This window comes from Schistocerca piceifrons, chromosome 8, assembly GCF_021461385.2.
Source record: "Schistocerca piceifrons isolate TAMUIC-IGC-003096 chromosome 8, iqSchPice1.1, whole genome shotgun sequence".
NCBI lineage: Eukaryota > Metazoa > Arthropoda > Insecta > Orthoptera > Acrididae > Schistocerca > Schistocerca piceifrons.
Window position 1 is genome coordinate 456,496,131 of NC_060145.1, and position 14,282 is coordinate 456,510,412.

Genomic DNA, 14,282 nt, shown 5'->3' on the forward strand with positions numbered 1-14,282 from the left:
TGTCTCATTGTGGGATTGTGCTGCTAGCTCAAAATCTGGGTAATTTTCTTGCACAGGTCATAATTTTTTTCCTTTAGCTTGCTGTTTATTTAATATTACTGCTTCTCACATGGATGTATAACAGTAAAACTTATCACTGTGTTAGCTAAATCAGTGGAGAATGAATAAGCATGGGTTCAAAATTGGAAAAAATTAATGGAATGGTACAAGACAATGTTATTTGTGATTAATGCTCTTTATACCTAAGTGCCCCAGCTTGAGAGTTACGTAATATGCTGAGAGATGTGTGTATCCTTGAATTTGGTGTGTTAGTCACTGAAATAATTGCATTATTCTTTTAAACAAAACAAAGGAAGTTCTGTACAGTGCAACCTGCAATAACCCTAAGTACAGTTTCATGTCCTGTTCTCACATTGCTGACTTCCACTGCAAAGGTTTGGCCATCTGGTACAATCTTGTAATTGGTGACCATCCAATCCTCTGTTGAGATCTTCTGGTTCTGCACCATTATTTCTTGAACAGTGTTTTTGAAAAGCTCAGTCACTGTCTTGACCAACAGCTTCACCTCTTCCCACGGAGATGTCTTGGGCACCATCTCTTCAAACCACTTCACTTTTTCCATCCCCTGGAAGACAAAGAGCATCTTTGTCTAGATAGACACTCCTGAATTTGGTCCTGCATTTGTGTCCCCCTCCAATGTTATCAGAGAGCCATCTGGAGAGGTTCCATCTGCTGTGAAGTGATGTTGACTTGTGGGTGTCCCAGTTGGGTAACCACCATCCTGAAAACAGAGACTGCAGTACTATAGGTCTCTTTCCCTGTTACCTGCCTCGGCTTTTTCTGATAAGTGGGAATATTAATACTCTTCCCTTGTTATGTTGTTCTTTGTCATGGAGGCAGCCCATTCACTCTGTGACATTATTTTTTTGGAGTTCTTAGGTTTGAGACCTTTTATTTCACTCCATTTATATTAAGGAAGCCATTCTTTACCTTCTTTTTATTAACTGGGAAGTTTCCTCCTCTGAGCCCCAGACAAGAATTTTATCTTGATCTGGCCCAACTTCTCAGTAACAGTTTCCACTTCTTGGACTGGTCTATAGCCAGAGTCAATTGTAGAAAGAGCTTCTATCAGTCCCAGTCCCAATGGTTGGTTGGTTTGAGGTCTCATCAAGTTTCTGTTTTTTCCATTTAGGACCCACAAGAATTTTAATCTATTTTCTTGACACACTGGAACTTCACACAGCTTGAAGTTAATTATTCGTGGAGGTTGCCCAGTATCCCAGAAGCTCTGTTAGTGACACATCTTCCCATGTGCCATACACCCCTTGGCATTGATTGTATCACACCTTGGGTTGGGTATCTGGGGAATTGGAAGGAGTATGAGAGTAGATATGGGAGAGATGTGGCATTATGGGGACAATCTTCATCTGGTTCATCCTCTGAGCTTTGTCTGGAATGGGAGACTCTGTCAGTAGCTGCACTACAGCCAGCATAGCCTGCAGCTTCATGCGAATCTCTGCCTTCACAGAATGTACTTCAGTAAGGCCGTGGCCTGGCAGAGGAGACACAAAAGCATATAAAATGTCAGGGTGTGAGAGAAGTCATACACCAGCTATTGTCTGTGAAGCAAAAGTAACAAATGTTTCAGTAGTAACAAATTCTTACATCTATGCTGGCTGCTTCAGACAGCTGGCAGTCACAGTAGAAGGTACGTAGTCTGAGACATGACAGATATTTGCAAAAATCATAAATATAACTTTGCTATCACAGAAAAACAACATAAGTGGCACAGTGTGGTACTACATCTGCCACAGTTTTTGATTTTCTGTAATTGGCACAGTATTACATCCATCATATGTAAGTGTTAAGACTATAAACTATTATTCAAGCTAAACTTAACATAGTAAAATCACTACAAAAGCTAATAATTCTTCTGCTTCTTCAGTAACATTTAACAACTAGAATTTATCTCCTGTTGCTAGCTCTATATTTATCTTGTCATGAACAACACCAGACAGCTAAATATTATGTGGTTATCAACATTTGCAACGAAGTTCTATTTACAATGAACATTGCTTCTTGCTTCCTCCCTTCCTTGAATTTATATAAGCAGGTAATATGTGTTTAATATTCCTTTCAGTTGCTTGGATACTCAGTTTTTTGCTTTGTCTTTCTGTTCTGAACCCTAGACAAAGAGAAAAGTCCACTAGAAAATTAATTTCTATCTTGTATTTTGGTTGCCTCTCTCTTCTCAACTAAATAAATCAGAAACACAGGTAATCATGAAAATAGTGGCATTCTGAAAGTCCTGCCAGATGAGATGTGTAAATCAGTTTGGAATATGAAAAAATGAAAAGGCCATGGAGATGATTATGGTCTTTCAGTAGAAATGGGCAAAGCTGAAGGGAAAGTAATGCAAAAGTAACTTACAAAATTATTTAGTCAAAGTATTTGTTGGGAAATTGTTCCCCAAAACTGAAACACTGCTGTAATAATTCTGCAGCATGAGGAAGGGGACAGACAAGAAATAATTGTGCAACTAAAATTGTCGATGATATAAGGGAGGATGAACTGTAATTGGTTTTGAATCGGGCAATGGAGCGAGCTGCTGTAGTGGTAGATATAGAACAGTAAATCACTGGCAAGTCTTCAGCAGAATTTTAGAACAATGTGAAGAGGGGCAGTTTCTAGTGTACTTGGATTTCATAGATTTTCAGAAGCTTTTGAAATAATTTTGACAAAATCTGTGCTAACAGCTCTTCAGAAATAAGGCACTGGGTTCAGTCTTTTTTAGTATAGTGCAGAATGTATGTATACGATCCTAGATTGGGTTTTAATGACTAGCCTTGGTGGAAGTTTACTGTGGTTTTTTATTCCTTCAGGGGGATACACCAAGAAAAACACTACACAGAAACTATATTCCTCTCCTCCTGCAGGATGACATGTACATTAACAACCGGGACACTGGCTAGTGCCCAAGAGCCAGACAGAAAATAAAAAATCTACACAGATAGCACTATAAACAGAGCTTCACTACAGGTTGTCATCCACTTTGTTGGCACACCGATGAGAGCTATAGAAGGTCTACAGTGCAGCCAGCACATGAGGTGCCAGCTCTGACCGATGGGAACTGCCTGCAGTGGTCACTGCATCTTCTTAAATATTCGTTCTTCTGGAAGAGATGTGCTGCCCTCTCCGCACACGTGACTGGCAGGGGCATGAGTAGGTGGTACTGCAGTGGCCCCTGGCTACAGCTGGTGAGGATCCTCTCTCCCAGTGACTTGCCAGCAACTCAGGCATCTGCCGATGTTGCAGCCATGTCTACGAGCAGCGCTGTCCCTTGTCCGTGTGGCATAGTTGTCGTGCGTGTTTCAGACGGTGCTCCCTGGGCACTAGCGGGATGTGTCAGTGATACAGCTTCCATAAAGTTTGAGATGAATTGTAGAATCAAAAGAGGAGTTTGTCAAGAAAATTTCAGTAAAACTTAGTCTCAGGAATACTAGAGGGGGATTTCAGATCTTTAAACTGAGAAAAGTAAGAGGAATATGTGTAGATTTTTATAGTTCTTACAATCAAAGTCCTTGGCAGTCACGCAATAGATTGCTATGGTTCAGCATCATGCAGGTTGAACATGAAATGTAATGTTGGGGACCAACACTATTCACCCTTAGTGTAGCTACATAGGGGACACTGCTGTAACAATATGGATAAGACTGCAGGCTGGAGCCTAAGGACCCACAAAGAAAAGACAACAGTCTTTGTTAATTTGAAGCCGTCACATAGCTATTTGTATCCTGAGATGTCTGTCCATTTCAGGGCATCCCACTGATAACGGAAAATATATGTTGTGATCATTTAGCAGCTGGACCACTAGGCTTCTCTAACATTTAGGGGTAATCAGCTGTGGGGTTTGAAGCGGGTTGATTAAGCACAGTTAGTCTACATGCAATTACTAGGTCAATCATTCCCAGATGTACCAGTTTATTGTTCCATGTTTAAAAGTGTGTAATTTTATCCGTAATGGCTTGCTGGGCTTTATCGTAGCTGGATTTGTTATTGGAGTTTTCTCTCTGCCCTTTGATCCACGATGTGTATTAATTCCCTCCTACGCTTCGGCAGTCAGGAGCTGTTGCTGAGTGTTTCTGATTCACCACTAGGGACTCACCCTTTAGGATTAAGGCTTGCTTGAGAGAAGCCTGTGCAAGAGATTGTACAAAGGACAAAATTGAGGTTGTGTGGGCACGTTAAAAGAATGGGTGCATGCCCATGTTAAAAGAATGGGAGTTGTTAGGATACTGAGGCAGGCTGACAGCATGACAATAGTTGGCAAACGGTGCTACAATTTTTCATAGATATTCAAAGTTTATCTTGTTCAGTCCACTCAGAATTATTTTTGTGAAAATAAATTAACAGAAACAATTACATCAAACTTTCGCATTAGGTATAAGCACAAAATCTTTTGCAAGTGGCTTCTTGTAATACAATTCCATGTCATAGTTGCCACATTAATTCTCAAATGAACATGACAAGTTTACTGAGAATGTTTGATGCTACTTCACATAGAGTTTTAACCCCATATCTCAGACTAGTTCGTAGAATGACCAGTAGTTAACTTTTATAATAGTGCTCCTTTTAGCTCTTTGTTACTATTTAACATCAGTTGACATCTCGGCCACTAAATTGCTGTTTAGAGAAATTCTTATGAATGATGATTTAATTTCAGAGTTGAAGATCAGAGGAGAAATGTTTACAGTTTTGTAACACTGCAGAAAGTAACTCACTGCTGATTAAAAGTTTCTAAGATTGCTAGAATAGACGTTAAACATGGAAACTTTTCAAGGTACCAGGATTGCTTGAAACTGATAGTTGTTTAAAGTCAACATCATTGTTTAATGACAACATTTTAACTAATTTTATGACAACATTTGAGTAGGATGCTTATGACATAGTAAGTAAAGACAGCAACACAAGCACCACTTTTCACAGTATAGTTTAGGAATTAATTGTATGTATATTGTCTTTGAAATAATGATAGGTTAAGTGATGCCATCTTGGGGAGAGCATTTTTTAGGGTTGCATGCAATCGGAAAATTGAGAGGATATCCTTCTTCATTTATGATGCCCTTAGAACAACTTTATATGTAACTACAAATGTATTTCTGATGCCAATCAACCTGGAACTTAGCTTATGAAAGTGTGTGTCTGCCCCTCCCTGCCCCCCCCCCCCCAACACACACACACACACACACACACACACACACACACACACACTCACTCACTCTCTGTGTGAAGAAGGTGTTCATAAGCAGGTATTCCATGCTGCAGTTCTTTTATTTGCGAACCCACTGCGCTGCATTTAAACTCTGTTGCTGCCTCTACACAGTCCACCATGTATCACCAAGGATCTTCTAGCACCATATTAACCTGAATACTGTATGCCTAATGACTTGTCTTCTCTCCACAGTTCAGGCAAGTTGCTGAGGAGTGTTCGAATACTCCACCACACATTGTGGCACACTTTCACGAGTGGCAAGCAGGGGTGGGGCTGATAGCTTTGCGAACTCGTCATGTGGACGTCGCCACAGTCTTCACAACACACGCTACATTGTTGGGACGGTTTCTGTGTGCCGGGAACACAGACTTCTACAATAACCTGGAAAAGGTAAGGAGCTCTGAAAGTTTTAGTAGGAACTTCATGAGTTTGGATTCCAGACCTCTATTTCTTGGCAAGTAAAGTGATTTTGTATATATTGTACTGATTTTATTTTGTTAAAGACAAATGTATTTTCTCATGTCCACTAAAAGTCAGTTTGACAGAAAAGTATGGTTATCTCACAATTAAGTTTCCCTAGGACTAGTACTTAAACAAAACACAGTGGGCCAGAAATATTTATTGAAGTGAAGTGTATATAGCAATTTTTGAGCTACTTATCAATATATTAACCATCTAACGAGGCATATTGTCGTCCGTGGTCTCGGGTACAAATATGACTTGTCTGCATTTATTGCTGTATTGTTGTTCACTAGAGTGTAACTTCTTCCAGTACAAGACAGGCTCCCAACCACTGGGATTGTGATGAGTACCATTGGATCAGTGTTTTAACACATTGGAGTTTAACATCTTAATGACTTCAAAAATCAATTAAATAAATAAATATAAATTAATGAATGAGGATTATATATATATAATCATTTTATTCACTTTAAAAACTCATCACAGTCTGAAATACAATATGCTTACATTTTGTTTTTGGGTCTGGATCAAAAAACAGTTTGTGTTGTATGCTAGTATGCATATTTTCCAGGCATTCTTGCATTTGGTGCTGTTATTTCTGGCCTAGTTTGTAGCACTGTATCTTTTTTGACGTAAAACACAATTAAATGTCACATCCCTGTTTACATTCTTTTGATTAAACTGGGGGTGGTCAACCTTCTGTACCTATTGCCCCCTCTTGTATCTCTGTTACTGGAAAAAAATTCTTGCCAATCACAGACGCCACAGTAATAATGATTTTATAAAAGAGAGAAGTAACTTTTCTTCAATAAATTCGCAAAGCAGTTGTACAGCTAACTAAAGCATATAATAATAGTTGATGAATTCTTTGTCAAAATTTTATGAAAACCTTATGAAAAAGTTTTTAGAACCCTTACCACCCACCATGAATGCTGGAACACGCATTAGTGAAAATCAGGGACTAGGTTGCTGACCACTGGACTAAACGGGGTGTGTGTGTGTGTGTGTGTGTGTGTGTGTGTGTGTGTGTGTGTGTGTGTGTGTGCATGCGCATTTCCATTTTGTGTAATTAAAAAAAAAAAATAATAATAATATTAAATTATTTTTGTCTGTGGTTTCTCGTGTATGTATTGTTTATGTTCATGTGTATTTTAGTGATGAAGTTGTGTGCAGGACATGTAACTCTAAATTAGTGAAGGGATTCAGTTGTAAATCACTAAAAAGAATGTATATTGATAGTATCTGCAGGTACAATAATTACCCCCCCCCCCCCCCCCCCCCAAAATTAAGCAATAGATAAAAAAAAAACTAAGCTTGTATATAGCAAAGTTAATTGCTTTTAAATAATAAGTGATTGCATTAGCAAAGTGAATGCTCTATATATTGACCACTAATTATCTAACAGTAAAGTAAGAGATACCTCTGCTTATTTGCTCACAATATGCTAAGTTTGTTCATTTTGTGGGTCAACTGCCAGTCTGTGCACCAAGTTTCAATGCTTGATAGGTCTCCCTGTATTTCACTACAGTTTCTATGATTTCGAATTCCCTAAACACAACACCACTTCCTTGCCTACTACCTTATAGAGCTTCCAATACTATCTACCAAAATAAGCATTGTAAATACTTCAGAGGTGCTGCAAAGAATTCGCTAAAACTAGTGTCAGTAATTTTCAGTGACTTTCGTAACAGTGAATGCTGAGAGAAATAATGAATGTATTGAATGATAAAATTATTTGTGAAATAGAGGAATTCACATTTTTCTGCTAGCATAAATAACTGACAACCATTTCTCCAGCAGGTTGATTCTGGAAAGGACTGACTGAACAGAAGACATATAGCTCCAAGTCCTTGCACAGCTCCAGGAAACCTTGTTGAAGGTGACTACTCCTCTTCATTATCCTCACCATCACTGTTACTGCCACCACCACCACCACCACCACCACCACCACCACCACCATTTAATTTAGCTTGTTCCTTCGCAAGAGCATGAAACAGCTTGTTTACAGCTATTCACACTGTGATAGTGAGGATGCCATGACTTTCCAGTCTTCTTTGAGAAAGCATCTTCTGCAATGATAACTGTCCTACAGTGCATTTGAAAGACAGCTCAAAGCGCACTGTTGAGCCAAAGCATTCCAGGCAGCTACATACTTTCTTCATCTTCTTCTTCAATTTCACTTCAAGGAATAGGCATCACACCCATTGAGCTCTCAGTTTAGCCGTTTCTTCTGTGGTTTTCCAGTATCTCATTTTGGTTACATCTGCTTAGCCTGTAAAAATATTCATTTTCTTTACTCTCTTTCTCTCCAGGAATGTAATTGACCTCTTGCATAATGGGCAGTCCTCATTTCGCTTTCACAGAGTGAAATTTTGCAGTTCCAGAGGTGCAGATGGTGCATGTTTAATGGATGGGTGATTGGGGGGGGGGGGGGGGGGGGAGGAGAGAGAACATTCTTGCCAAGAAATGAATCTTCCCACTCCATGGCTATGGTGCAGCAATGTAGATGATATATTTTCGGTAATTGTGCCTAGGTTGCAAAGAACATCAGAAACTTTATTTTTGCATTTAGCCTTTTTGAGGCATTTTAAGTATTTCTAAATGGGAAAAATAAATAGAAATAGATTAGAGGTGTGGTCATATCTAGCGTGAGAAAGTGGTAAAATGCTGTACAAAAATCTAGTAAGAAGGGGCACTGATGTGTGAAAAAGCGGGTAAGGCCTCTGATTCTTCTTCTTCTTCTTCTTCTTCTTCTTCTTCTTGCAGATTATCTATATCTGGCACCACTTCCCTGCCCCCAGTGGATAAAGCAGTAGTCTAAATAGGCAAAATTTTGGCATGCACCTGAAATGCAAAAGTAAAAAATTTTAAAAAAGTGTTGCCCAAAAAAAAAATAGTCATCGTAGAACTGTACAAATTATGATGATACTTACCTTTGGTGAAGACAGGCATCAATGCTAAATAGAGCCACACTTATAATGTTGAAACATAAATATGATAACACAAATTACAGTAGTTGTGAATGCATAACAACATTTGCATGTGCTACATAAGACTGACAGAAAGCTGCTGATGCAGTAGGTGTAAGTTCAGTGTTTGTGTTTGGAAGTACAATAAATAATAATAAAGTAAAACATACACCAGTAAGTAAAAGCAATCGAAATTAAAACTAGATTTAAAATAGGCGATAGAAGTGAAATAGATGAAAAGGTTACAAAAGGAATAAAATATCTAGTACATGGTGCTATGTGTCGGCATCGAGAGTAAAGACAAGATGTATGCAAGAAATGTGTAAACATTAAAATTCTTATACAAAACAAGCATAAATTATGTAAAACTTTTAAAAAGTCAAGTTTAAAATGTAAGATGCATATGTGAATTAACATTTTGAAATGGAGAGTTCTGTCAGTGCTCAGCTATACTTTGAAAAACTGTCATCATTGAACCATAAAACATCTGAGTCTTAACAGTTAGCTGGTTGATTAAGTCTTAAATCTTTGGCTACGTGAGAGTGTTTCACAATCTCAGATTCCACAAGCAAAGTTAGTTTTTTTTTCTCTTGGATCCTCTATGCAAAATTTGGAGAGGATCTTATAAAGGCACTATGTGCCCACCAACTTTTATTAAATGCCTAACAAATGAGGAATTACAATTAAAAGTATCTTCTTTAGTCAGCATAAGCTTGTGATATCTTGTTTCGAACATACAGCCGGCTTGCACAATGTGAGGCATAGGACATCGACTACATGTTAGTTTCTGAATGCCAGAATAACAGAAATTGTCATTAAAAGGCTGCTCATTATGTATATAGTCGGACTAGATCTTGTAATGAGTGGTGTAAGCTACTTTGACATCATAGCTCATAAACAGCCTAGCAAGCTGATAAGAAATGCTACCCAAGAACAGTAGGACAACAAACTTCTATTTCGGAATTTCAGAATTAGCTTCTGTTAGACTACTACTTTTCTCCAGTTTTTGTTTGTACAGCTTATTGACAACGTTAGAGTTATTTACATTACTAGTAGCAGCAAACTCTAAGTTGGCTAGTTCAAAGTCAACAGCAGCTGGAGTTAAAGTAATTTCACATACTTGGTCTATCATGGGTTTGAAAAAACTTGTTTTATATTGGTATGTCTGGCAATGTGATATATGGATTACTGAGTCGCTAGTAACTGGTATGCAAAAAATGTCAAAATTAATTTTGTTTTTGGCAAGCTGAAGTTCTACATCCACATTATCCAGACCTTTGTCCCATTACTTCATAAGTGGAAAACATTTTAGAAAACAAAATGTTAAATTCATCTTACACTAAAGATATATCGCCCAAAGGGCCATAAAAACAATGAATATGCCATTGAAATGTGGCAATAAAATTTGCTTGTAGAAAGCATTTACATTCTAAACTGTTCACAGAAGTGTCTGCCAGGCAGCCAACAGGACAGTTGCCTATAGCCAGTCCATCAGCTCGCTCCTAGCAACAATTATTATTATTTTTTTTTTTTTTAAGTAATGATAGGAAGTTACCAATTTAAAAAGTGAAGATAATTCTCTAATTTCATCAGTACTGAAATGATCACTAGAAGACAGATTTTCTTGGATAATACTGATTGTTTTGTCACTAGGAATGTTAGTGTACAAATTCTTTATATTGAGAGAAACTAGGCAACAGATTGATGTAAAGACCTTTCCATGCAGTTTTTGAATTGTTTCTGTCCTGTTCAAGACAGAAAAGTTTGTTCTGTATTCAAATGCTTTGCATATTATTTGCAGTAAAACTTCAGTCAATTCATGTGGATTTCCTATTCCATTGACAAACGGGCGAATCAAAAATCCTGTTTGTGCATCTTAACTTGTCCACAATGTGCTGGCTCTCTTTGGCTCATTACTTTCATTCTGAACAAATTTCCAGGACTAATAATATTGCTACACTCAAGAAGAGGCATCCTAAGTTTGTTACTGTATGCATAAGTTTGGTTATTGAACAACTAGGATAACTGGGGAGGAATTAGCAAGCACGGAAATAAGAACTGCAGCATTTAAAGGATGATTAATCTGGATGACGACGATCTCTTAAAAATTTTCACAGCAACATAATCTTTTCTATGGATGACAACAACAGTGTTACCTTTGTGTGCTGTAACATTGAGAGCTTTGTTATATTTAAGTTTTTCTATTAGCTGAATTTATGACAGACAGATATCTGTTCGACGATGTAGTATAAGGTCACTAGATTTACAAGCCAATTTAAGTCCTGTTGTCAAACAGATTATCAGGTGCTGTTTTAAAAGTCAGTTACAAGAAATGAGATTACTTTCTTATGTGGAGGACATCTGCCCATAATAAAATGAATCTTTCTTTCCATGTTCCAGACTTGTCATATAAACAGCCTTTTAAAATAATTCTGCAGCTGTCCATACATGAAGTTGTAAATGTTGGGTAGTGTTTTTATCATCATAAAATATGTGGCTGGAAGTTTCAAATTGTAGTTGGCAGCAACCTTTCATTTCTATTAGCCTTGACACAAAATAATGCCGTCATGTTCTCTCTCTCTCTCTCTCTCTCTCTCTCTCTCTCTCTCTCTCTCTCTCTCTCTCTCTCTCTCATTCATTTATTTTTTTCCTTTTTAACACAGTATTTTGTTTGGAAAATAAACAGTAAAAGATAGCAAAAATGTTTTTGTGCATGTGTCCTGGTCTCAGCTATGGAACAATATTGTTCTCCCAGTATTCTGCTGGGTCACTTCTTCCATATATAAGCTAACAAGCATTGTTCTGAATCTTCAGTCCCATTTGTGTCTTCTATCACAGTACATTTCTGTCCAAACACATGTTCTCATTCTTCAAACATCTTCCTTAAAACAGCTCCAAGGACTAGTAAGCCACTGAATGATGAGATATGTTTTAAATTTTAACATGCATCCACCTTTTATGTCAGTATTTGGAAATTCCTCTTATATTAAAAAAAAAAAAAAACTATGTAAAAGGACTGCACCAAATCCTATTTCTCTGCAGTGCCAGGCTGTCCAACATTATTATTGTCTTAGACATCACAAATAATCATTGGATTCTTCTTCTTCTGTCCTATGGATCAGCTAAAGACCACGATATTCAACTTTTCAGCCTGGAGAGGGACTTGATGTTTGTCCAGTAATGCTGCATTCTCTGGCTATGTTTCTCCTTTCTCCCCTTTGTCCAAAGGGCACCGGTCTTTTTATGGGGTGATCTGTTTTTAAACCTCTTTTCTCTTATTCTTCTGGGAAGTGCTCGGTTTCTAATGTCACTTTCTGTTTGTCCAGTTCCTGGATGTCCTCCTTGGCTTCTATCAGCCATGGTGTCATGGTTTTTCTGCTCTTCCAGTAGCTGAGAGTCAACTGATCAGTCTTGTTTGGTATGTCCACAGAATGTGAGACATCTCTTCCTGTCTACATCTGTGATTTTCTCAGTATGATTGTATATCTCCTGGTTTGATAGTCTTCTGTGTTCACCATCTGTTCTGATTGCTCCCAGAATTTTTCTCAGGATCTTCCTCTCCTGCATCTCTAGTTTATCTGTCAAGCCTTTCCTGTTCAGAATCAAGCATTCTGAGGCATATAGGGCTTCAGCGTGGATAACTGTTTGGTAGTGTTTTAGTTTAGAATTATGAGATAGGCATTTATTATTATAAATATTTTAGTTAATCACTATACTAATTTTAACTTATTAATGCCAGTTGTTAGTGCTGTTCCTTCTGATAGATTAGGTTCCAACCACTCTCCTAGATACTTGAATCTGTCAACTTTCTCAATTTGACCTTGTTCCAGATGTAGTTAACTGGTCGTATCACTGATGTTGGTGAGGTATTTTGTCTTTTCTAGTGACAGTTGAAGTCTTACCTTGGCAGCCTGGAGTTTGAGCATATTGAGCTGCTTTACTGCTTCTTCCACTGAGCCTGCTATAAGTGCCAGATCATCTGCGAAAGCTAAACCGTCTAATACTAGTCCCTTCCGTTTGTGTCCCAGGTAAATACCACTTGGTGTATTTTGTACTTTAATTTCTTTTCTCCACTCTCTGATCACCTTGTCCAGTGCACAGTTGAAGAGGAGAGATGAAATTCCATCATCTTGTCTAACTCCTGTCTTTATCTCAAAGCTTTTTGAAAGTTTTCCCCTGAACTTTAGTGTTACTCAGGGTCTGGATTCTGTTTTAAATAATAAGTTCTTTTTGTGTGTGTGCTGGCCATAATGACATGAAACACACTCACCTGCACAGCTCAACAATTTGATAAATAATAGGATGTGCTAATGGCTTCATTTTTGACATCAGAATGTTTGCTATGGTCAGTTGTGATCTTTCTTTAATTAATCTTGCACGAACGCATTTCAGGAGCACATACCCACTGCGAAGTGATTTTTTTAAATTACACTATGGTGTGTTAAGCTGCTGCATTATTCTACAGGCACATGTAAATTTGTTGCTACTGTCACTTATTGTCCTACAGATCCTCAGAGGTATGAATGAAACTATCACTCTTTTGACTAAGGTGCACCAGTGATGATGACTTTTGGCATGTTTGCTTTACAGTGAAGTTTCCAGAAATGCTGTAATTCACACAAAGTAGGCATGATATTAACTCTTCATGGTGTAGTAAAATACACTTTTCTGAGGAGTAAGAATACTTGTAGGGATAAGTGCATAGAAGTTGATGTGGATTATAAGAAAAAATTATATTGATTTAAAACCAGTTTTGTTATGCAGCTATTTGTCTAAGTATTGAATGACTTTTGTAAATGTCACTACCACTTTCCTGATCAGGTACATGTTTTTGTAAGTGCTTATTGTATGCAAAGGAAGTCCAATGTCATTTTCACATCCTTTCATAAATTTCATGCTCCTCACAGGCCAGGAAATTATTTCAGATCTCAGTGAACTGGTGATGGTCTTTGTAATAGCAAAGTTCAGGAGATGGAGATTACTAGTTTGAAACAAATGAATGTGATATAGATGCCAATGCAGTTACTCCAAGTGAGTAATCTGCAAGCACATCTGTTACTAAAGACTGCTACTTGAATAGGCTCGAGCAGACTGAATGGCAAATAATAATAATAATAATAATAATAATAATAATAATAATAATTTATTATTATTATTATTTTATTATTATTATTATTATTATAAATCACTAGAAACAAAAACTGAAAAGCACAATTCAGTTCATGATATTTTGATAGGTTAATGGATGGTGCTCATTATTCATAATGTATGACAATTTGTGGGCGTTTTGACAGACCTTACAATCCACAATGTTACACATGATATGGAGTATATGACCAAAAAAAGGACTCCCTCTCAAATGTTAATCTAACTAAAAATGACTTCGTCCATGTAATAAAAGTGGAGGAATTCTAATGTGTCTCCGCAGATACCCCACGTGTGTCTCAGTTTGGAGGTACTTTAGATCAAGAGTATTTACCATTTCTCAGGATTAAAGTACTTCACCATTGGGATCACACTGGCTGTTTGTGATCGGTTGCTGCTTGCTTGTTCAGTGACGGGCCGCGCACGTGCACATC

General features: G+C 37.7%; 1 protein-coding gene across 2 annotated transcripts in view; it reads left to right on the plus strand.

Moving 5' to 3' along the window:
- The window catches only part of LOC124711252 (glycogen [starch] synthase), a 128,803-nt gene that overhangs the window by 37,428 nt on the left and 77,093 nt on the right, over positions 1 to 14,282 (plus strand). For both annotated transcript variants that reach the window (XR_007005448.1, XM_047241222.1), the window contains exon 5: positions 5,465 to 5,662. Coding sequence is in view for 1 of the 2 variants with exons in the window: in XM_047241222.1 (XP_047097178.1) it covers positions 5,465 to 5,662 (198 nt within the window). In the remaining variant the exon portion in view is untranslated. The remainder of the gene's footprint in view (positions 1 to 5,464; positions 5,663 to 14,282) is intronic.